Source organism: Pezoporus wallicus, unplaced genomic scaffold (genome assembly GCF_028554395.1).
Source record: "Pezoporus wallicus isolate ANWC-B61680 ecotype Strahan unplaced genomic scaffold, APGP_CSIRO_Pwel_v1 contig_8057, whole genome shotgun sequence".
NCBI classification, from domain to species: Eukaryota; Metazoa; Chordata; class Aves; order Psittaciformes; family Psittacidae; genus Pezoporus; species Pezoporus wallicus.
The window spans coordinates 199,243-223,337 of record NW_026637044.1 but is presented as its reverse complement, the minus strand read 5'-3'; the positions used below and the strand labels follow the sequence as shown (position 1 = coordinate 223,337).

The window sequence follows — 24,095 nt, the reverse complement described above, 5'->3', positions numbered from 1 at the left end:
AGTGGCAAAGGACCAGTGTCCCCTGCAGTGGTGGCTCACGGGCTCCTCAGTGTGATGAGAAGGGAGCAGAGGCTGTGATCCTTTATGATCCTGCTGCCCTAGGCACAGCCCTGCTTTCTGGGCTCTCCCAGCCCCACTGCACAGCTGCAGTGGCAGATGACAGCCCTGTGCCTTCCCCATACATTCACCCTTGGGACATTGCCTGGGATCTTGGCCAGCCACCATACACAAAAGGGGGTGATGGAGCTCTAGTGATGACTCCCAGGCTCCCTTTTGCCTCACTCTGCCCAGGCCAAGCCAGGTTACTCCTGCACCAGCCATGCACAGGGGTGCCATGCACATCAGGCAGACATACAGACAAATACTTTATTGATTCCATAGCCTGAGAAAAGGGTCTGGGATTTCATAGGAAATGCTGGTCCCAATCATGACGGCTTCAAAGGAAAAGCGCTAGCCAGGGCAGTTGGCCAGAGGGAGAGGCCGGCCCCTCCATGCCGCTTGTGCGGGCCTCGGAGGCATCACCCACCAGCAAAACCATGACACATGTCATTGGAACCTACATGGGAGCTCTACCCAGGAAGGGATAACCAGTGCTGTCACTACCACACACACCACTGCTCCAGACTCATCACCACACTACCATGAAGCATCAATGGCCCTGGTATCCTGCAGTGCTCTGCTGCAGGAAGCCCCAGCCCTTCGAGGCCAGTGTGTGTGGCACCGTCACCCCCTCATGGCAAACACTGCATCCAGGCACTGCAATCCCAGGAGACAGGAACTGAGTGAGAAACCATCCCAGAGGAGCAGTGGGAAGTCTTGTGTGTCCCCAGGGAGCAGCAATGACACTGCCACGTCTCCCGCAGGAGTCGCCAGGAATGAGAAATGGGATAAAAGCAGAGTGCTTTTCCATGCAACCTGCATGGAGGAGTACGCAGACTTGGGGGTGTCAAATAATTACATCAACCAACGAAGAAAGAAAACAATCCTGAACAGAAAAACTAAAGAGTCTCAGCAGCTCCTCTGGGCTGCATGGTGCTACCTTGCTCTGTACATGGTCTAGTGTGAGGTGTCCCTGCCCATGGCAAGGGATTGGAACTAGATGATCTTATGGTCCTTTCCAACCCAAACCATTCTATGATTCCATGATTCTGTGGCTGCTGGACCTGGCTTCCATTGCTTACCAGGCTTCCATTACCTGCCTGTCTCAGGGCAGGCCTCGCTCCATAAACCATTTGAGGTAGCAGAACTAGTCCTCCATGGGATTAGTTACAGTGGGATTTTGCACGTGACTAAAGGAGACAACGTGCAGTTTGGAGAGCAAGGGCTTCCTTCTTTCTGCAGTGGGACTAAGCAACAGCCAGTGCTGATGTGTGGCAGCTGCCACGAGGCGAGGGTTCCTTGCATGGAGTGCTGTAGTGCTGCAGGAGTCACCTTACCTGTGAAGTGCACATATGCAGGCTCGTCCTGAGAGGACTGACACTCACAGGCTCCTGCGGGCTGGCATTGTTGCCAGAAGGGGTGTTGCTGGGACCTTGAAATCACCTGCAGCACCCTCACAGGCGGAAAATGTTATGGTTTGATTTGTTCTATGGATCTTCCAATGCAGATTTCGTCACCAGGGTGGGGTATCAGCCAAGTACGGCCAGTATACATTGGGGTCTTGGAGATGCCGCACTCTCTTCATCCAGTGTCCTGGTCAACACACTTTGTCAGTGAAGCATTCTTTGGGAATCTTGCCTGGCTCACTGGCTTGATTCCCTTCCCTCTGTCCTCTTCACCACGTCATTGCGTTTCCACACACAAGGGGCCATCAAGTAACGGGTGATCAGCTGCTGTTTGCAGTTCCTCTCTCTGGCTGCAGTAGATGTAGCTGATGATTCCCCAGAAAGGTCTGCTTGGGAAAACTTGGGGCAAAAGCCAGTAGACACAAGAGTCTGAGGAATGGCAAAGTGGTTTGGATCACTGGAGGCTTCTGTAATTTGCTGCTTATGGTACCTCCAAGCTTATGGTTCCTTCTGCAATTCAGGAAAGCTCCTAAAATCCAATGGACAGATGGTTCACAATCCCAGTGTCTCGCCATGTGCAATATCAGTGCTCATGCAGTTCCTCTCTGAGGTCACGAGCAGTTTGGCTCTGCCCATTATCATTTCTCCATCAGCTTTGAAACTACTGCCCTGTTCCCCAGCCTAACCACAGGCTGGACGCCTTGCCCAGCCCAGCCATGGGAGCTCACGTCCAGCCTGAGGTCTGCCAGGCCGAGCGGGAGCACGTTTGCTGGTACAGCTTTGGCTGGAGGGCTCATGTTCCTCTTGGATGCCTCAGCTAGCGAGTGAGGAACACTCCTGCTCATGGGCACCTCTGGGGCTTCTTGCGGCTGGGGCTGCTGGAACACTGGCACGCTCTGCTGGACCACAACCACAGCCTTCTGGCGCTTGTGTATCTTCTCGTGGCGCAAGAGGTGGGTTTTGCGGGTGAAACACTTCTTGCAGGTGGAGCAGCAGTACGGCCTCTCCTGTGTGTGGGTCTGCAGGTGCCGATGGAGGTTATAGGTGCAAGAGAAGATCCTTTTGCAAAGGTTGCATTTCATTACAGGCTTCTTCTGAGCCTTAGGGGTCTGCTGCCGGGAGAAACATGTGCTGGACAGGCTCGGGCTGTCCACCTCCTCCTTGGGCTGGGCCAGCCAGGGCCCTCCCCCTGCATAGGTCCTACTGGTCAGGCTGCGGGCATCTCTGCAGAGAGCCCCACAGAACTTCCCCCTGGGCCGGATCCTCAGCTCGGGGTGGACATTCCCCCAGACCTTGGCACCAAAGGCCCTGTCTTTTATGTGGATGCTCTGGTGAAGGTCGAGATGGCGTTTGTCCGTGAAGCTGATCTCACACACGGCGCACTCGTAGGGCCCCTCTTTGGCGTGGCTCCGCTGGTGAATGATGAGGTTGATCTTCAGGCGGAAGCGCTTCCCACACTCAGTGCAGGGGTGTGACCACTCGCGCACGTAGCCGCGCCGGCAGTTGCCCATCAGCAGGCTGCTTCTCTCACACCGGCTCGGCTTCTTCTTGCTCCTGGCCTTGCCCTGCTCACTTTTGGGGCCGTTGGGGAAAGCCGTGCTGGAAGAGGCTGCAGAAACCCCTTGCAGCACCGCAGGCTCCTCTTCCTTCACCTTGACGTTTTTAGGAGAAGCTTTGTCCCGTGCCGGTTCTTTTTCTGTTAATAAACCTTCCTCTGAAACAGAACACACGCATTGGTGATTCACACTCCCCAGACAAACCCAGGTTAAGTTCCAAAGCACTGAGCAGGCTTTTAGATATCCGGGAGCTACCACCAACTGTGAGAACAGAGTTTGTAAGGGCACAAGTGGTGCCACCACAACGTTCTGAGCCACTCAGTGTGGTCTCAGGGGGTCCCAGGAAGAACCAGGCAGTGGTCTGCTGCCATGCCAGCACAGAGGCATCTGCCTCCAAAATCATAACACCAGTGACAGCCACAAGATGTAGCAGGAAAGAAGGTCACTGAAGAATTGACAGCCTGCAGTACTATGAGATCTTCACTTCTGTGGAGCTTGGGTCTGCCAGCAAACCCCAAATGCTGTGGCCAAACCAGCCTTCCTTGTGAGGGCTATGGCAAACTACCCACCTCCCCAGCAGCCCAGCCATTGAGCTGGCATGAGCCATTCCCAGAACCAGTGTCAGAAACAGGTTCCGAGCCCGTGACAAGGGAAGTGCTCTGTGTATTAGCTTGGCAAAGCTTCAGGACCAGAACAGAGGGTGTCTGCACACAGCCACCCTGCTTCCTGCACCCCCTGCTCCCAGCATGGAGAACTGGGCCATGCCACAGGAAGCTCAAGGCCAACTCTAAGACAGCACAGCAGAGCTGGAGGAAGGAAGTGTGCTACCAGTGCCAGCTCTCCCTCAGTTTCTGATAGAAGGAACTGCAACCAGTCCGTAGCTCTTTCTACACACATTATGGGGCTGAAATGGCGAACACCAGTCGCCTGCCTTGCTCAGTGATCAAAGGGAGGCTTGAAACGTTCTTTTCCCTCCCCATTTCCAGCACATTAGTGAGTTGGGAGCTGCTTCCTGCCCACATCACCCTGTCTCCCCAGCCTAGAGTTACTCACTGGTGCTGGGCTCAGCCGGGTTCTCTCCCATCTCCGGTTCTGGCCGATTCTCACTCCGCAGCTGTTTTTTCTGTGCACTCAGGGACATAACGTTCATCACCAGGATGGGGAGTTCTGCTGCAGAAAAGAGAAATTGTAAAGACCCACGGAGAGCTCCCATCTTTCTGCTTTGGTGGGACACTGTGTTGGGAGCATGGAGAAGAGACAGAAAGCTGCAGCTCGAGAAGCCATGACACGTTTTAGCAGGGGAGGTTTAGGTTGGATATTAGGAACATTTTCTTCATCAAAGGTTTATCTAGCATTGGAACAAACTGCCAAGGATGTGGGGGAATCAACATCCCTGGTGGTATTTACAGGACTTGTAAACATAGTGCTTTAGGGACATGGGTTTGCAGTAGACTCAGCAGTGCTGGGTTAACGGTTGGACTCAATGATCTTAAAGGGCTTTTCCAATCCAAACAATTCTGTGATTCTATGGAAAGCACGTGAGGTGTTGGAAGGAACAGGAGTGAAGCCACACACAAGGACCAGAAGCAGAGGGAGGACTGGGAGGAGGGAAACCGAGGCGCTATGTGCTGTCACCTCTGGAGGGCAGCTTCATCCCTCCTAAACCCTTCCTCATCAATTCCACGGGCAGCATTCCCACATTCCCTTGGGTTCAGTGCCTTGAATCCTTTCTGCTTTCCATGGCAGCACCTTGACAACACACCCCAAGGCTTCTCGCTTTCCCTGCTGATGCTCTTTTTAAGCACAATGACCTGATGTGTCCTCTCCAACAGACCTGCTGGGAGCCCTCCTGAAAGCTGGGACAGGAACAGCCCAGGGAAACACATCCCACTGGCACCCACCAAACTCACCTCTGTTACCTTCCACGGGGTCTTTATCTTTTCCCAAAGCCTTTTTCACCTGGTTCATCTCTTCTGGTGTCTGCCGGGGCTTCTGACCATCTGTAATGCCTGTCTGAGGAGCCTTCTGCCTGGCTTTACTGCGTGTCTGTCGGGGCTCATCACCCACCTTGGCACGTCTACGTGGGAGCTTTGGGACATCTTTGGCAGGGACCTCTTCATTCCTCTCGATCTGGGAGGGGACGTCAGGCTTGGACACCATATTCTCTGCTCAGGGGGCAAAGGACAGTGTGTCTTATTAGGAACTGGCTGCACTTTTATCCTGTCAAATTCCAGAAGCAATGCTTCTCTCCCTACCCCTGGAGCTGGCAGGAAGTGCAGGTGACTGAGCAGAGTTACTGAGAAGATCTTCAGTAAGAGAACATGAAAATCTCCAAGGAGAGGGGAAGCCTCTCTCTAGGCAACATCTTTTTTCTCTCTTCCTGGGAGCACTTGACAAACCAACCCCCAAAGACACACCTGGGGCTCGTATCGCTTCTGGTAGTGCTCTCCAAAGGATGGAGCCTGCCCTTTGTCCCTCATCAGCACTCACCTGGCCTCTCCTGGGGCTTCTTTCACTCCCAGCTCATCAGTCCTGCAGGAATGAGCTCTCCATCAATCACAGCTCTACCCACGTCTCCTCTTCTGGCTCTGCCAGAGCCTGCCCATCCCTTTCCAGCCTTCACACTGAACAATTGATTTTCCAGCTCTCCCATGCCATGCCACCCAGCTCTCCTCACTTCTGCTCCCCAACAGCACTAGCAGGGCTGCTCCAGCCTCTTCCTCTGTCGTGGTTTAAGCCCAGCTGGTAACTCAGAACCACACAACTGCTCGCTCACTCCCCCCCCTCCCCCTCCCCAACATTCTTCCTCTCCCTGTTCCTGAAGGGATGGGGAGGAGAATCGAAAGAATGTAACTCCCATGGGTTGAGATAAGAGCAGTCCAGTAACTAAGGTATAACACAAACCACTGCTGCTGCCACCAATAATAATAATGATAAGGGAAATAACAAGGGAAGAGAATACAACCGCTCACCACCCACCGACCAATACCCAGCCTGACTGAGCAGTGTTCTGTCCCTTCCGGGTAACTGCCCCCAGTTCTACATCCTGGGCATGCTGTGCTGTGGTATGGAATACCTCTTTGGCTAGTTTGGGTCAGGTGCCCTGTCTCTGCTTCCTCCCGGCTTCCCCTCCTCCCTGGCAGAGCATGAGGCTCACAAAGTCCTTGGTCAGAGTAAACATTACTGAGCAACAGCTAAAAACATCAGTGTTATCAGCGCTGTTCCCAGGCTGAAAGTCAAAAACGCAGCACTGCACCAGCTACTAAGGAGAAAAATGACTGCTACTGCTGAACCCAGGACACTGCAGGTTCCCAGACTCCTCCCTTCCAATTGTGTCTCCTCCCTCACCGAGGCAAGGAGGAGCATTTTTGGAAGCCTAAGGTTCATGCGTGCAATCATGTGAAGGAGGATTTCTGAACTGCACGAAAACAGGACTGGAAGGGATCACAAGACCCAGGTCCCTCCACTCCAAGCTCCATCCCAGCCTCTCCCAACAGGCTTTGTCTGTTTTTCTCATGGGATTCATCTGACTGAGCATAAATATTCCTCATAAAGCTGAGACAGGAAGCTCCATGTCTTCCTGGCACCACCTCACTCACTTTTGTTAGCTTCCATGGGAACTTCATCTTCTTCCAAAGCCTCTTCCACCTGGTCATCCTCCTCTGGTGCCTGTGGGGGCTCCTGATCCTCTCTGATACATGTCTGTGGGGACTCCTGGCTGTCTTTGGTGCAGAGCTCTTCACCCCTCTCGATCCGGCAGAGGATGTCAGGCTTGGACACGGCATAGTCTGCTCAAGGGGCAGAGGATAGTGTGTTTTGTTGGGAACTGCCTGCACCTCTATTCCATCAAGCTCCCAACCATTTCCAGGCAATCCTTCTCTCCCTAACACCAGATGATGCAGAAAGGAAGTGCTGTGTTCTTGCCCTGTGGCAGGACCCACCTTTGAGCACAGCTGGAGCTCAGCTACAGAGAAGCTCTTAAGTACAGAACATGAACTAAAATCTCAAGTAGTGGGAAAGGCTTTGTCTTGAACATTTCCTCCCATTCCAACTCTTAACAGTGACTTCAAGAGCAATTCTTGAGCTACCCATCTGGTGTCAGGACAGAAAATCTCTCAGCCCAAGTCATCCAAGAACATGCTGGATGTCCTTACAAAGACCGAGCACCGTTAGGCTGGTTCTTCACGAAGGCAGATGGAAACCTCCCTGCCACTTTACAGCGGGGCTGAACACACTGAACACACGAACTGGTTCAAGATGCAATTATGAGATTTCACCCAAATAATTCCTGCACTGTGCTGGAAGCTCACAATGCTTCCTTGACCCTGGAAACCCATTTGCATTGGGTTTCCATTGGAAACATCATCTCACATAGATTATTTTTTTTCAGTAGATATTGTTTGTATTATTATTGCTACTATTATTTCTGACAGACAATTCCTGATAGAATGGTTTGGGTTTGAAAGGATGTTAAGATCATTCAGTTCCAAACCCCATGCCATCTGCAAGAATGTCTCACACGAGGCCATGTCGCCCAAGACTCTGGACCCCGTCCATTCTTGAAAAGCAGGAGGGAGGGGAAACAGGTGGGTTTGACAGCTCAGGACAAGCTCTGCTCCCTACAGGCTGTGGCAAGCAACATCCAGCCCATCCCGTGTACCTTACCCAAGGAGATCAGTGTCTCGTAGTTGCCCCTCATCACAGCCCTGTACAGATCCTTCTGCCAACAGTCCAGTCGCTCCCACTCCTGCTCGTTGAAGTACACTGAAATGTCATCGAACGTCAGTGGCACCTGGAATCACAAGGATCACACACTCAGTGACTTCCAATGTCGTTAAATAACTGGAAACCCACAACCGCACTGGAAACCCCTGTGTGGCTGGCTTGGCTTTGGCTGCTGGAGCTCAGCGTGCCCAACCACATCAGGGCTGCTGCTCCCCGAGTCCAGGACTCCCAGGCGCTCAGCCTGGATCACTCCAGTGTTTCCTAACCCCCCTGCGCAAGCTCAGCAGGTACTCCCAGGGGCCAGGCTGGACGCTGTTACCTTTGGGATCTCACCCCGGGAACCGGGGGGCAGCCGCAGGATCCAGAAGTTCCTGTTCTTAAGGAGGTTCTCCACATTGTCGAGCCGCTGCTGGAGCTGCCCATAGTCCTGCAGGAGGCTGCCCAGGGCTGCCAGGTTGCTGCGCATCTCCCCGACCAGGTTCTCGCAGGCCAGCAGCCTCCGTTCTGCCCTCTCCGTCCGGCTCCACAGCTCCTGCAGCTGCTGGGCCCCCGCCTGCCCTGCCGCAGCCCGTGGCCCCATGGCCTGCACTGCCTTCTGCTGCTGGGCACCCAGGTCCCAAGGGAGAAATGGGAACTGAAAGGAGAGGCCCTGCCCTGGCCAAAGGGCAGTGAGGGCCTGGAAACCCACCGGTGGTGACCCCCCTCAAGGGACTCCCTCATCCCCACCTCCCCCGGGGGACCTGTCATCCCCTGACTGCGCCCCCACACACTCCCAGGCCCAGTACCCCTGAGGGACAACCCCAACAGGACCTCCCCAGCCCCAAATCCCGCAGTACTGGCACCCCTGGGGGATCCCCAGCCCCACCTCCCCATGAACTGCCTCCCCTGGGACCCCTCCCTCATCCCAGGACCAGCATCCCTGAGGGACCACCCTTCCAGCCCCCCTCCCCTGGGACCGGCCCCTGGCCCCACGCTGTGTGGCCGCGGGTCCGGCCTGGCGCTGGGCCCGGGCAGACCCGTCCCGCGGTACCCCGCGTTCCCGGCGCCCGACCCCGGCCCGGCCCGGCCCGGCCCGGCCCGGCCCGGCCCGGCCCGGCGCGGCGCGGCCCTCACCTGAGCGGAGCCCCGGCGGGACATGGCGCTCCGGACCGGACCCGCGCGCCCTGCGGCAGCGGCTGGCCGCCAGGAAGCACCGCCTGAAGGGGCGGGGCCCCGCGGCGTGAGAGCGCCCCCTTGCGGCCGGGAGGAGAAGGAGGCGGAGGGATGGAGGGGGCGGGCTGTGACTCCGGGGGGCGGTGGGACGAAGGGGGCGACCCCAGTGCCACCGAGGCACGGACCGCACTCACTGTCCCTGTGCCCCGGTGCCACCGGTCCCCTGCGCTCCACGGGCTCCCCGGCACTCCCCGTGCCACCGGGACCCGGTGCAACAGACCTCACGCACCCTATAGGATGTTCAGGACCCCCAGCACCGTCGACCCCACAGGCTGTGCCAATCCCCCGGTGCCCCTGAACCCCGAAACTCTCGGTGCCACCGAACCCCGCACCTCATTGACTGTCCCGGTGCCATGGACCGCCGGTGCCACCGACGCCCCGCACTCCACAGGCTCCCCCGGCACGCCCGGTATCACCGGCCCCAGGACCCTATAGACTCTCCCGGTCCCCCGGTGCCACCCATCCCACACGCCACGGTCTGCCCCGCACCCGCCGGTGCCACCGAGCCCCGGACCCCATTAGCTGTCCCAGTGTCACCGAGCCCAGCCCCACACCTCCCTCCGGACGTCCCGTGCCAAGCCGGTCCCTCGGTGCCACCGCACCCCCTGCTCCGGGGACAGGATGAGCCCCGGCACCGGCACCGGCGCTGCCCCACCTGGGGGGGGGGTTGGAGGGGGAGGGAGGGAGCGGAGGCCCCTGCCCGGGGCTTCTGCACCGCGGTCCCGCTCCGAGCCGGGCCGGGGGAGGAGCCGGGAGGGGAAAGCCGGGAGCGGGGAGTGGGAAGCGGGGCTGCTCCGCCGCTGGTTGCCGTCCGGGAGCGGGCACCGGAGCAGCCCCCCGAGCCATGGCCGCGCCTCGGCAGGTAGGACCGGGAGAGCACCGTGCGGGGAGCATCGGGATGGGGAGAATAGGGATGGGGAGAGCACCAGGGAGAGGACAGCACCGGGAAGGGGAGGGCACTGACATGGGGAGAACAGCAGGATGGGGGAACACTGGGATTGGCAGAGGATCCTACATAGGGAGCACTAGGGAGGGGAGCACTGGGAGACGGGGAGATCACTGGAAAATTGGGAGATCAGGACTGGGAGATCACTGGGATGGGAAGAGCACTGGTATAAGGGTAACACCGGTATAAGGGGAGCACCAGGATGGGGAGCAAGAGGATGGGGAGAGCTCCAGCTGGGGAGCAGTGGGATGGTGGGGAGCAGCAGGATGGTGGGGAGCAACAAGATGGTGTGGAGCAGCAAGATGGGGAGCAGTGGGAGGGGGAGCAACAGGATGAGGAGCAGGGGGATGGGAAGCAAGGGGACAGTGAAGAGCAGAGGGATGAGGAGGAGCTGGGTGGGGAGCAGCAGGATGTGGGAGCAGTAGGGATGGGGAGCAACAGGATGAGGAGCAGGGGGATGGGGAGCAACAGGATGAGGAGCAGGGGGATGGGGAGCAGGAGGATAGTGAAGAGCAGAGGGATGGGGAGCAGTGGAATGGGGAGGAGCTGGATGGGGAGCAGCGCAATGAGGGGAGCAACAGGATGGGGAACAGTGGGATGGGGAGGAGCTGAATGGGCAGCAGCAGGATGTGGGAGTAGTGGGATGGGGGTAGTAACAGGATGAGGAGCAGCAGGATGGTGGAGAGCACAGGAATGGGGAGCAGCGGGATGGGTAGCAGCACTATGCAGGGAGCAACAGGGTGGGGAGCAGTGGGATGGGGAGCAGTGGGATGGGGAGGAGCACTGGGATGAGGAGCAGCGGGATGTGGGAACACCACTGGAACAGTTTTTGGAGAGGATCCAGCTGGCAGCACAGGGCTGGGGTGCTGCCTGTCCTGCCCTGTCCTGCCCTGCCGTGTCCTGTCCCATCCCATCCTGGAGGTCACTGTCCCACCAAGGTGGTTGCAGGCACAGCAGAAGTAGGGCCAAGGGTCATGGGGTACTGCTGGTCTGGCTGCTGTTGTGGGCAAATGGGGCTAATCTGTGGGCTTGGTGATGCCGGGTGGGATTCAGGGGCTGGTCAGTGCCAAGGCTGCTCCCCACACATCCATGGAGCTCCAGGGGATCCTTGTCTTGGCAAATCCTCACACATCTGGTTCCAGTGGGACAGGTACAGTGACACAGAGCTGGCAACAACCATTGCATGTGTTGGGCCCCTGCCCAGCCGGTGCAGGGAGGGAAAGGTTGGACAAAGTGATCCCTGCTGCAAATACCAGGGTGTCAGGGCAGGTTATCCCATGGGCTCCCTGACAAGTGGAAAGCGCGCAGGGACCTGTCAGCCAGCATGATGGGAAGTGTGCTGGGAACGTGCCAGGAGCGTGCTGGGAAGCCCTTGCCTCCGTGCCCAAGTGGGATGGGTGCAAGAGCCCTTTCCCAGGCATATGCCAGCCCCGGAGCGCAGTGTGGCTGCTCGCACTCACCATCCCTGCACACCCAGACACATTTGGGGTCCTGCTGCTGCTCGGTGTGGCTCTGTGGTTTATTCCCTGCTCTGCCCCCCTGGCAGGAAGAGGGCTGGGACCCCCCAGTCGCATCCGCGCAGGCACCGGTGACATTCGAGGACGTGGCAGTGCGGCTCTCAGCAGAGGAGTGGGAGCTGCTGGAGGAATGGCAGCGGGAGCTGCACCGGGAGGTGACAGAGGGGACATCCCAGCTGCTGGCATCCCTCGGTAGGGCCCTGCCCAGCGCTGGTCCCAGCCAGAGCAGGGACAGTGTGCGGGTCCCACTCATCTGGCCAAGGAGAGCTCAGTGTGGGGGCTGCCTTGCTTGACCCCCCCCTGCCCTGTCCCCAGGGCCCCCCAGCAGCCCGGCCCTCGCTGCCCTGGTGCGGCTGCTGAAGGAGATCCCCGAGTTTCTCTTCGGTGGCCCCAGGGCTGATGTGGAGCCGGGTGCCACCACCAGCGGGGACACTGAGCGGATGGGCGTCAATGGTGAGCACTGGGGCTGTGCAGGTGGGTGACAGGCTAGTCCTGCCCCAGTGGGTACCAGGGACACAGGGGCTCTGCCCTGGTGCCTGGCAGGGTGTGAGGGTGAAGGTGTGAGGGTGCTGGAGGTGAAGCTACCTCACAGACCCCACCAGCGCTGGCTCCACCACTGGGGTTCCAGGGAGCCAAGTGCTAAGCTGCACCCCTGGCTGTGCCCTGGGCGGAAGGTCCTGGCATTGGATTCCCAGGAGCATCCAGCCCTGAGCAGGGCTTTCTCCTGATGCTGGCACTGGCATTGCTGCAGAGCAGGCGTCTCCCTTGGAGTAGCCCCTCACCAGGCCCGATCACCACAGCTGGGCCGTGTGGTGGAACCAAGGACGCCAGCATGGGGATGAGGGGCTGCAGACGTCTGGTACTGAGGGTCTGGGCATCCTACAAGCCCCAGTGTGGTGTGTCCAGGGCTGTCCTCCCACTGCTGGGGATGCCAGGGGCTGGAATTTGCTTTCACAGTTACAATGGAGATGCCATCTGAGAGCTGCCCGCTCCGCAGCCTGGAGAGGTGCCTGGAGGAGCTGGTGGGGAGAGGGTCTGGCCCCTCTGTTCCCCCAGCAAGCAGCCTCTATGGCCCCACTGAGAGGCATCAGGAAGAGCCCGGTGGCCACCAGCCTCTGTGTGAGAGGCGCTCACTCAGAGGTGTGGCACGACATGGCATTGTGCCCATGCTTTGGCATGGCATGGTGTTGTACCATGCAGCATGGCATGGCACTGAGCGCACACCACAGCACAGCATGGCACGGTACAATGTGCACAGCATGGTATGTGGCATAGCATGGCACGGCACTTTGCGGTATGGCCTGGCATGGCACAGCGTGGCACAGCATGGCGTGACAGGGCTCGGTGCTGGTTTCCAGCATCTGCAGTGGCAGTGGGATGGAGCTGCCTGGACCCCGTGCTCGGGGGTTCAGGTACCACTGGGTGTCCCTCATGGGTGAGCGGCAGGGATGTGCTCTGCGCCCGGGAGTGATGGCATGCCTTGGGCTGCAGGGAGGGCTCAGCCATGGTCAGCCAGTCCCATAGGTCCTGCCCTGAGCGTGTCCCGCAGGCCCCTCATGAGCCCTGGCACCGGCAGCTGCTGCCCGCTGCTGTCCGCAGGCTGGGGATGGTGCCGGGTGCCCCGTCACCGCGTCCAGCATCTCCTCTACCAGCACCACTTCTGGGGAGGCAGCTCCCTGCGACATGGGCTGGAACAGGGGGCTCTGCCGCAGCCCCGTGCTGATGGCTGGTGAGGGCTTGGGGGGGGCGGCCCTGTGGGTCAAGGGGGGACCCTCTCAAAGGGGTCTGGAGGGAATCTTGGGGCATCTCAGGTGTCCTGGGAGGTCTCAGTTAGGTCCTAGAGGGTCTCAAGGAGTCCCAGTGGGTCCTGGGCAGCCCTGGAGGAGGCAGTGCTGGGGCTGGGGTCCCACAGTGGGACGTGGGGCAGGATTCAGTCCCTGTGGGGCATGTAAGGATGGGGAGGGGAGTGCTGAGTCCCAGTGTCCTGGGTGAGGAATGCTGCCCCTGGGGAGCAGGGGCTTCCCTGTGAGTCTGGGCTCTGGGGGGCTGATCCCTGGTGGGGTCCTCCCAGGAGAGGGACACCCATGTGGGGTCTGAGCTTTGGGAGAGCACACGGGGGGGCAGGTCCCCAAGGAGCACCCCTGCATCCCCTTGGTGTCTGTTCCCTGGGGATCCCCTTGTGCTGGGAGGGGGATGCTGAGGGCCCCTCCACCCTTCTCACCTTGGGGTGATGCCGCAGGGGGCTCACCAGCTGGGAGTGTGGGGCAGAGCCCCCTGTGACAGCTTCAGGAGTGCCTGTGGGGCATCGGCATCCCCGACCCCATCCGAGCCTGGCCAGCGGCTTCCAGTGGCACCAGAGGGGCTGTGGGGACAGGCACCAGGGGCCACAGCCCCACCGCAGCAGGTCATTGGCAGGGGGGGGATGGAACAGCCGTGCTGGGTACATGGTGATGGCGGTTCAGGGCTGTGGTGCCATGCAGGGATGACGCCATGGCCCCATGTCCCCTCTACTGTGTGCCCCGTGGTGCAGAGCAAGGCAATGGCCAGGTCTCAGCATTGCCCTGACCTGGTGGCCCCTTATCCCCTGGGGCTGGGACACACATGGGGCCTTGTGCCAGCGCTGGGAACAGGCAGCCTGACAGGATGGGCAGGTTTTGGGGGCTGTGCCACCTCCCAGAGGTGACAGCACCAGCAGTGTCCCCCCAGAGCCCCACTGAGACCCAAGCATTGCGTGCATCCAGCACCACCATGCGCAGGGACCCCAACCACGCCAGCGGCACACGGCCACCTGCCACCATGGGGACAGTGACCAAGAGACCCTTGGCCAAAGGTAACGGGGGGCTGAGGCCATGCTGGGGGTGGCATGGGTGACACAGCTCCAGCACGTGTCCCAGCGCCTGCACCAGGGTGAGCTCGCCCAAGAAGAGTGACCCCAGAGGGAGCCCCCCAGCCCCACGGCAGCCCCTCGGTGAGGCTGCGGTTGGCAGTGTCCACGCGCCCATGGTGGTGGAGGAGCTGGAGCAGCTGCACCGGGAGCTGGGCTCAGTGCGCCGGGAGCTCTGCGGTGTGCGGAGCCGCCTGGTGCGGCTGGAACGGGGCCGGGCGCGGGAGCTGCCTGCTCTCACCCGCAGCCACCGGCACCTCCGCCGTGCCGCCCGGGGCCTGCAGAGCTGGTGCTGGGCGCTGGAGACCAGCTCCCGGCTCCCTCATGGAGCAGGGGGTGCCATCGCCATCAGCTCCCTGCAGACCGAGCTGCTGCCAGCCCTGGCACAGCCGCAGCTCCACGGCCTGCTCCGCTTCGCCGACACGATGATGCTAATGCGGGCAGCCCATGGGTGGCCCCAGCCCTGCAGCTGGGCCAGTGCCCATCTCGCCATTGTTTCCATTGCCGGTCCCCACCATGCCGGGCCTGCCCTGCTGCCGGCCGGTTTGCCTGGAGGGCGCCTGCCGGCCATGGCCAAGGCCCTGTGGGGCTGTGAGTGAGTTCTGGGGGGTGCCAGATCCTCCCCCGCTGCAGCGGTGCTGAGCCCCTGTGGCACTGTCCTGCAGCCCAGGGGCTGCTCATGGCAGACGCAGCCCTGAGTCAGGATGGGGTATCTGGGCCACACCAGAGGGGTAGCCCCACTCCCAGACACTTGGATTCCAGGCAGGCTCCTCCTGCACCTGGTACTCACTGCTGTGGGGCTTGGCCCTGCCATTCTGCTACCCCCATGGGTGTCTGTGGTCCGTCCGTGTCCCGTCCCCCCCCCGAATTAAACAGTGATTGAACAATGAGCCACCGGCTCCTCCACAGCTCCTGTGTCCAGCGGCCCTGGAGGGTGCTGGGGAGGACTGGGAAGTGTTGCACGTCTCATCCCCTGGGGTGCAGGGGACAGGCAGGGGCACGCTGCTGCCTGCGACCATGGGAGTCCTGCAGCTCGGCACCCCTGATTCCAGTGTCTCTGCCCATGCTGTGCTCCCCCGGGCACATGGCGCTCATTGGAGCTGAGGGGCCGCAACGTGTCCCACCTCCTGTGCCAGGCAGCTTCTTGACCTGGGTGCCCAGGCAGGAGAGGGGCTGCAAGAGCTGCAGAGCTGCTTCTGCCCCTGTGCCAACGCCGAGCCCACCGAAGGGCTGCGTCACCGCCTGGCACATCAGCGCCAAGCCCTCGCTGCTCAGTGACGTGGTGACCTTTGTGTGTGTCCCCTGGGGCTGACGGTGGCGTGTGTGCGTGTGTCCCTGTCACTGTCACCACTGTGCTACACCCCACGGCTCCAGCAACAGCTCCTGGGCATGGACCAGTCAGAGCCAACCGTCCTGTGGTTGCCATTAATCACAGAATCATGGCACCATTTGGGTGGGAAGGGACCTTGAAGCCCATCCAGTTCCAACCCACTGCCATGGGCAGGGACACCTTCCACCAGACCAGGCTGCTCCAAGCCCTGCCCAACCTGGCCTTGAACATTGCCAGGGATGGGGCAGCCACAGCTTCTCTGGGCAACCTGTGCCAGGGCCTCACCACCCTCACAGGGAAGAACTTCTTCCTCGCATCTCATCTCAATCTCCCCTCTGTCAGTTTAAAGCCATTCCCCCTTGTCCTGTCCCTACTTGTCCTTGTCAAAAGCCCCTCTCCAGCTTTCTTGTTGGCCCTTTTAGGCACTGGAAGCTGCTCTAAGGTGTCCCTGGAGCCTTCTCTTCTCCAGGCTGAACAAGCCCAGCTCTCTCAGCCTGTCTCCAGAGCAGAGGTGCTCCAGCCCTTGGAGCATCTTTGTGGCCTACTCTGGACTTGCTCCAGCAGCTCCATGTGCCTTCTTATGTTTTTGCCCCAGATCTGGATGCAGAACTGCAGGGGAGGTCTCACCAGAGCAGAGGAGGAGTCAGCAGTTGCAGTCCCTGCCCAGGACCCTCAATCCCAGCCCGCTGGAGCCCAGCCTGGTGCCCAGGGTGTCTGCCCTGGCTGGAGGACACAGCTGCTGCCTTCACCATGTTGGTTCAGCCAAGCTAAGGTCATGTTCCAGACGTACACAGACAGGACACAGGCACAGATGCACCCTCATGCTCTGGCTCGCTGGCTTTATTCAGCGTCTTGGCAATGCAGGGCCTGGGGGCTGACCCCAGAAGCACTTTGGGGGTGCACAGGGTGGTCAGTGGGGCTGGTCTTCCCCAGGCACAGGCTCACTTATACCCTGTGGATGGTGGGGGTGCGCCCCCAGACTGCCTCAGGGCATGGCCTGGGGTTGGTTGGGCCCTCGGTTCTCTCCTGGCGTGGGGCTGTGCCAAGGCACCATCTTTGCTATTTGCCAGGCCGTCTGGGCACTCAGTACCTCCTGCAAGACACAGTGGGGGCTGCCAGGGGTACCCGTGACCCCTGTGTCCCCATCCACAGGCTCACCAACGGGTCCTGTCGGGGGCCCTGACGCAGCTCTGGTGTTACCTGTCGCGGCAGCAGGACGGTGCTGAGGTGTCTCAGGCTGTGGCGGTTCCTTGTCCTCCCTCCTGTCCCTCTCCTGTGGGAGCAAGCACAGTGTCACACCAGCTCTGGGGCCAGACTGATAGGGTGGGGGGGGGACATGGCTGGGGGCTGCCTGTGGCACCTCCGGACCTTTCACCATCCTCCTCCACTGGCTCCATACGCACCCGCCTGCGCGGCTGACCCTCATCATCCTCGCTGGCACGCCATGACATTGACCGCGACTCCTATGGGAGAGACAGGCACCATTGGGGTGACAGTGACAAATCACAGCCACGTCCCGCAGCCCCATGGTGTGGCGTGGCACAACCACAGCCCGGCTCACCTCGCTCAGGACGGAGAAGCACCCGGAGCAGGGTCTGTGGGGCCGGCGCCGGCCAACGCCGCTCATCCCCTGTGAGGGAAGGGCTGTTTACCAGCTCTGCTGAAGCCTGATGCTGCTCGGGGTCACTTTGGCCTTTCCATAAACAGCCTGAGCCTGTGCTGGGCAATGGGAGCACAGGCAGGGAGGTGCAGGCAGGGAGCACAAGCGGGAATGGCGGCTAGAGCTGGAATGGGGAAGGACCGCGGTGCCCAGGCCCTCCCCAGTTCCTCCTGGTCCCTCCCATCAGACACCCATCCCCTGACCACGCTTTGGGTGTTTGGAGGTGATGTGCTCCCAGTCCCAGCCCTATTCCAAACCCTTTCCCTGCTCTCCCTTGGTGCAATGAAGGCCCTGTTCCCCCCCCACTACCTCCCCATACCAAACGTTTGCTGGTTGCGCAAGCCCTGGGGCTGCATGAGGAGCCCTGTGGCATCAACCCTCAGCGTGCCAAGCCCATCCTCAGCCCCACCAGCACCTGGAGCTGCACAGGGAGTCTGGCAAAGCTGCTGGCCTGGCATTTGGGCTGCCCCATATGGGGTTTTGGCACAGGGCGCTGGTGCCGGAGCAGCCGGTGTCCTCTGGGGTGCTGTGCACAGCATTCCTCTCCCTGCAGTTTCCCCCATTATTCCCTGGCTTTAACCTCCCCCTTCGTACACAACCAACCTCTCTCCGCTGTGTGACCTTTGTGTCTCCATGGTCAGCTCTGCCCACCACCATGAGGGCTGCGGCGGCAGTGAGACCACAGAGCAGCCCCAGCCTCATGGTGCTGCGGGGGCCCGGCTCCAGCTGTCCCGCTCCTGCCGTGCAGTCTCCAAGCTGGACCTTGGCCCCTGATGTCAGTGCAGCGCCTGGGCCGGCCCCTGGCTGCCCACTGCGGGTGATGGGAGTGAGCTGCCCCTGCAGGACACTGGGGAGGGGAAGGGAAGGAACCCGCTGGGGAGGGGAAGACGTGGGCAGTGCTGTCACTGCGGGGCAAAGATGGGGCAGATCCACTACCATGAAAATTAGGATGCAGAAAACATCTCTCCCCACTCTGACCATGCCCCCGCTCTGCAGGCAGCTCCATGGGTTGCTCCTCTCTCCTCCCCAAAGCACTGATGCCTCTTGGGTACAGCTTGAGCCTCTGACTATGTCGGATGACACCTGGGTGGAACCGAGCTTCATGAAACACCAGTTGGTTTGTTTTTCCATAGGAGCTCAATTACTCATTGCCCAGCTCTGGATTTGAGTGCTAATGCAGGAAGTGGATTTATCAACAGCAATTCCCAACCCATGTTTCTGTCCCTTCAACAGACCCGTTATCCCTGAATCCGTAACCATGGAAGTTGAATGTGGCTGAACATAAGTGTTGGATTGGTTATAACCAGGAAGGAAGCAGAGCTGCCCCCAGCCCCTCTCATGTCCAAGGACTGGCTGGAACACAAGGGGGGGGGGAATCTCCTGACAAATTTCCATGCTTTTCATGCAACACCTGGCTAAAAACATAAAAACCTATAAGACTTCATGCTAAAAAGTCCAAAAGCAGGAGCAACAGGCGCCACGAGGGCTCGAAACTCCACAATGTACACAGGAAATAAAGGGTCAGTGTTAGTTTTTAACTCTGGGAGGCTCCTGCAGCTTGAGATACAGTTACAAGTGGAGATGTTGTCTGAAAGAGGTTCCATTGCACGTGAGAGGAAGCAGGATGGGAAAAAGAGGGAATCACAAGTGAATAAAGACCACAGACCAGGCAGGTGAAGCGTGAACAGCTCAGGTCGACACCCCGGTGCGTGCCTGTTTGTTGCATGTGCAGAGAACCACAGGATTTACGCTGATGCTTCTACCCGTTTCTTCCCATTTCCCCATGGGTGGCTCCCCTGTACCGAAACTCATTCACTCCTTACATTCCTAACTCAGGTGGAGGAGAAGACCCCCCCAGCCCTGGAACACGGGTGCCCGGGAGGGGACATCCAGGCCCCCGCCAGGCCCCATCGAGCCCCAGCCACGTTTTCAGCTCTGGCGGCAGCTCCACGCACCCCAGACCCGCAGTTTCCCTGCACGAACCTCCTCGGGGCGGGGGGGGGTCGCCGCTCCCCCTGTAACAGCACCGCCCCGGTGCACCGCCGGGACCCCCGAGGTTGCCCGGCCCGCACCCAAAGGGTTCTGTGAGGGAGCCGCAGCACGGGCAGCAAGCAGCGGGGCGGGGCAGCGGCGGGAACGTGTTTGGGGCTGACCCGCGCTTGGGGCTCCGGTTGAGAGGCACCGGGTAAGGCGGGCGCTGGCTGCTCCGCAGCGGGCACTGCTGCCCGCCCGGCCCGGTCTCTGCTCGGCCCCGGTGGGGCAGGGTGGAGGAGGGGAGGGGCACGGGACGACTCGAACCCCGGCCTCGAGAGGCGCCCGGGGCTTCCGACAGCCGCGTCCCTCGTTACCACGGCAACCGCGGCACAGGGGCGCGCCCGCACATGTAAACATCCGCTGACGCACTTCCGGCAATGGTTTAGTGGTGGACTTTGCAGTGCCGGTCTTTTCCAACCTGTACCATTCTGTGATGACAAGTTTGGGATCACAGTCAATGGAGCCTGTTAAAGTGAAAGTGTGCCTGTGGCTTGGCAGTGCCAGCACTCATTCACTTCAGTTAAACACGGGAAGCTCAAGAGAGCCGGGCAGAGCAGAGCAGAGCAGCCAAGCTCAGCGCCATGAACACAACGGGGAATTGTTCCTGCACACGGATAGACAGACCAGTGGACAGTAACTTCAGATACTTTAATGAGAAGACAGCAAAGATCCCCGTGGTCAGAAAACCTCCTGCCCCTGCAGCTGGCCCACCCACACTGCCCGTCTCCATTCTCTCTGTCCCACTCATCCTTCCCTGGGCCTTTTCCTCTGAACAATCCCTGTTTCTGCCACAGGCACTGCACAGTTCTTCTCCCACTGATCCCTCCTCTGCATGTGTCTCACGGCATTTCCTTTCCCACACCACTTGTGGGGCAGTTTGGCTGCAGGGTGCTGTCAGCTGTCCATGCGGATAATGAAGGGCTGGGTATCTGCATGCCAGCCATAGCTGTTGAGCTCGAGCTTGTGGCACACGGATCCAAATACATGGTCCACCGTCCACATCAATGTTTTATAGGCAGTGTGCAGTGGTATCTGATCTGAGTGAGGAGGTTCCTGTCCTTTGGTGCTCTGGTTAACATGAGAGCTGCAGATGTGCTGCTCCTTGCTACATGCAGACACCCCAGGGTGCAGCACTTTGCTACTCCCCACCACAGCCGCCTCGGAGGGTGGGGGCACAGGCAGCGGTGCAGGGGATGCCACAGGGGTGCAAATTGCTTCTTGGGAGCTGACTCTGCTCTCAGACAGGGGCAGAGTGGCCTCACGCTCTGCAGGAGAAACAAGTGCTTCACACCTTCCCTCCATGGGGACTGACTCCACCTTGCTATCAGGGACAGCAGGCACAGGACTGCCGGTGCTGGAGGCACACCGAGGAACCCTCAGACTCCTGCTGATGTGGGAATTGCAGCGCCACATAATCCGCTTGGCTTTCCTGATGATCTGCCTGATCTGGGCTCTCTGTGTGGCCAGCCTGTGCAGCACGGACCGAGCTTTGCCACCCAGACGAGCCATGTTACCAACCCTGGCCCTGAAACAAGTCCTCTGCGGGCAGCAGTACGCGTGGTCCTTGAGCACGGTGCTGCTTGACGCTTGCAGCTGGCAGTAGCTGTGGTCTGTGGGAGGACAGGGCCCGGTGCCACAGTGCCAGATCTGCATCATGCTCTCCCTACAGTAGCAGTGGTCCTTCCAAATAGCCTCCTTCACATCCTTGGCACACAGTTCCCTGGGTCTCAGGAGGAATGGAGCTTCTCCTGAGGGGCAGAAGCTTTCATAGGTGCTCCTCTGACACTGCTCCTTTGGGTCACTGTAAAGGTGCTCCTGAGGATTTGACTTATGGTTCTGCTGTTCCATCCAGGAATTAAGTGCGAGTTCTCTGCCCTGTGCTATGTTTGCTGTCACCCCGTGTTTATTTTCTGCTGCTTCTTCCTTCTTGGGCCAGACAACAGTCTGTGCATGGTTTTCGCTTTGCGCTGGTGCCAGTCCTCTACTGGGCACCTCCACCTGCGCCTTGCTGTGACCCATGAGACATCTTAGCTTGTTCAGGAGTGTTCCAGGCTGGAGATGGCACTGCAGGCTCTGCCCTCCTTCTGAGCATGTGCTGGTGGGAGTTTCACTTCTGGCTGGCTGGGGCTCTAGAGAAAGGGGCCATGCTGAGGGGATGGGGAGGTAAGAAACCTCCATCCTCCCCAGTTTGGGGCCACCAGGGCTCTGCTTCTCCAGACTCTGCATGGCCAGTCTGGCCATGGGTCTGGAGAAGCACCAGTGGCACTGACCAGGCACAGCCAGATCCTGCTGCCAGCTTCCTGCTCCACAGCCCAGTAGCAAGGAAAAAGAGGGACCAGGACTCACCTTGGCAGGGTGACTGTGCCCTCTCCTCTGGCGCACCAGCCCCAGGCCACCAGCCCCATGGAGGTGCCTTCAGCAACCTCATGGCCCCAGCACATCCTGCAGAGAAAGCAGACGGATGGATGTCACTTTCCTGGCAGGGAAAGTGCCCCTTCACGCAGCAGCTGTCAGGCAAAGGAGGAAGCCCTGTCCACTGCCAGCACCCAGGAGTGGTCCTACAGGACCTGGGTTGTTCCTGCTCACCTGGAGAGGGGCAGTCAGGGCCTTTCCACCTCGACGGGCTCTGCAGCGAGCAGACCCATGGCTCTTCCCCACGCTCCATCCGGTATAAAATATCAGGTTTGGGGCCTGTGTAACCTGTGGGGTGGAACAGAGTGTGTTGTTCCAACACAGACTGTCAGAATAAAATGTTACCATGAGAAAATAAAGATGTTCCCTGGGACACTGTGCTTCACTGTGACAGGAAGAGCCCAAGCAGAAACACCATGAAAAGGGGGAGAAACAGCAAGAGGGATGTCAGAGCTGCTGCCAGTGAGTGACAGCAGGCACGTTATCCAAAAGGACCTTGCTGTGCAATGAGGTGTTGGCTCCCCTGTACCATGCCTGGTGGGTGCTACCCCTGCCCTGCTGCATCCTGAGCGCCCATGGGAGGGGACAGAGTCACTGGGCAAGAACCACCCAACCCCAGGGCTGGTAGCTCAAAGGGCCCCAAACCCTGCACATTTCACAGACTCCCAGACTGGTTGGAGTTGGAAGGGACCTTAAAGCTTGTCTAGTTCCAAGCCCCTGGAATACCTTCCACTAGACCAGGTTGCTCCAAGCCCTATCCAACCTGGTGCTGAACGCTGCAAGAGATGTGGCAGCCACAGCTTCTCTGGACAACCTGTACCAGGGCCTCACCACCCTCACAAAGAAGAACTTCTTCCTCAGATCTCATCTCAATCTCCCCTCTGTCAGTTTAAAGCCATTCCCCTTGTCCTATCCCTTCCTGCCCTTGTCAAAAGCCCCTCTCCACGTTTCTTGTTGGCCCCTTTAGGCACTGGAAGCTGCTCTTAAGGTGTCCCCAGAACCTTCTCTTCTCCAGGTTGAACAAGCCCAGCGCTCTCAGCCTGTCCCCATAGCAGAGGTGCTCCAGCCCTCGGAGCATCTTCATGGCCCCCTCTGGACTCACCCCAACAGATCTACATCCACATTTTCCAGCAATAACCCCCCCAGCGCTCCAGTGCTCAGAATAGTTATCCTAGATGTAGTTCCACACGCGCCCATCAGTGCCTCAAGTTGCTGGAAGCAGCATGGTCCTGATGCGGTCTAGCATGCAGGACCCCCCAACCCCAGATGTTCCAAGTGGAGTTACCCAGGGATGTCAGGAGCCCGTAGTTGTCCATCATGACGCTGCGGTAGAGCTCCCTCTGCCCTGCCGTGATGGTGTCCCACTCCGTGCGGCTCAGGTAGACAGCGATGTCCTCGAAGGTCAGTGGTTCCTGTCACACACACTCTTGGCACCCTCGTCCCTCACGTGCTGGGGCCCATTCCCACAGGGCGGGGGGAGGGTTTCGGATAGGTTTTCTCTTCCAGGTGCCATTCTCACCCCTAGGAAGCCTCCCACTATTGGGAATGCCAACAGAGCGCACACACCCAGGGCTGCTTGTGTGCCATGCGGGGCTATGCGTCATTGGGGACCAACTTCAAGACACTGCCCAGAGCCCCAGGGATGTGTTCAGGGTGGCCTCATAGCTCATCCCCATGGAGAACCCCCACGGTTGGAAGCGCCATCACAGTGGCTGCCAGCAGGGGGGACAGCAAGAACCACCCTAGAGAGGGGAGTGTGGCACAGGGCATCGAGGGAGGCAGTGTGGGCTCCCCCTGCCCCTAGGCCTGGCTCCTACCTGTGTCCACCCTGCCATAGCGGGGGATGTGAGGGCCCTGCAGGGGGGGCTCCGGTCCCCGCTAGGCCCCAGAGCCCCCCACACCCGCAGGCTGCGAGCCGGAAGTAGGCCGCATGACATCTTCTCCTGCAGTCACGCCCTCACGTGTTTCCGGCCCGGAGCCACGCCCACTCCCGGAAGTAGCCTGCGAGCACGTGATCCGCCGCTGTGGGGAGGGGCATGATCGCGAGAGGATGTCAGCGCCGCCGCCGCCATTTTGAGAACTGCTCGTCGACCCCCGTCGCGGTCACATGATAGGAAGGGGCGCCGCCATTGGTCCGACGGTGGGGGGGGGGGGGTGTGGTGGTGGTGCGGGGCGACCTCCGCCATTGAGTCGGTTGTCAGCAGCAGCAGTGATTGGTGTGGGCTGGGGGGTGCGGAGGAGCTCTCGTGAGGGTGGTGAGGCCCTGGCACAGGTTGCCCAGAGAAGCTGTGGCTGCCCCATCCCTGGCAGTGTT

General features: G+C 59.7%; 3 protein-coding genes across 4 annotated transcripts; 1 reads left to right on the top strand and 2 right to left on the bottom strand.

Annotated features, from left to right (window-relative positions):
- Nucleotides 1-352: 352 nt before the first annotated feature.
- On the bottom strand, nucleotides 353-8,989 carry LOC130595796 (zinc finger protein 777-like). 2 transcript variants are annotated; one of them, XM_057402810.1, is made up of 7 exons: nucleotides 8,900-8,989; nucleotides 8,106-8,387; nucleotides 7,727-7,853; nucleotides 6,661-6,849; nucleotides 4,972-5,226; nucleotides 4,115-4,231; nucleotides 353-3,219 (listed from the first exon to the last, which is right to left on the bottom strand). In XM_057402810.1, the coding sequence occupies exons 1-7, from the start codon at nucleotides 8,921-8,923 to the stop codon at nucleotides 2,144-2,146; spliced, it is 2,070 nt and encodes a 689-aa protein (XP_057258793.1). In that variant the 5' UTR covers nucleotides 8,924-8,989; the 3' UTR covers nucleotides 353-2,143. The 2 variants fall into 2 exon arrangements, with proteins under 2 accessions (XP_057258793.1, XP_057258794.1); XM_057402811.1 differs by having other exon boundaries at nucleotides 4,115-4,228.
- Nucleotides 8,990-9,707: 718 nt separating this feature from the next.
- Nucleotides 9,708-12,796, top strand: KRBA1 (KRAB-A domain containing 1). Its single transcript, XM_057402889.1, has 5 exons — nucleotides 9,708-9,860; nucleotides 11,491-11,653; nucleotides 11,777-11,914; nucleotides 12,419-12,704; nucleotides 12,787-12,796. Exons 1-5 carry the CDS (start codon nucleotides 9,843-9,845, stop codon nucleotides 12,794-12,796), a joined length of 615 nt encoding a protein of 204 aa, XP_057258872.1. The 5' UTR covers nucleotides 9,708-9,842.
- A 7,467-nt stretch (nucleotides 12,797-20,263) lies between these two features.
- LOC130595846 (uncharacterized) lies at nucleotides 20,264-23,280 on the bottom strand. Its single transcript, XM_057402887.1, has 4 exons — nucleotides 23,067-23,280; nucleotides 21,956-22,069; nucleotides 21,716-21,811; nucleotides 20,264-21,498 (listed from the first exon to the last, which is right to left on the bottom strand). The coding sequence occupies exons 1-4, from the start codon at nucleotides 23,098-23,100 to the stop codon at nucleotides 20,264-20,266; spliced, it is 1,479 nt and encodes a 492-aa protein (XP_057258870.1). The 5' UTR covers nucleotides 23,101-23,280.
- Nucleotides 23,281-24,095: the final 815 nt, after the last annotated feature.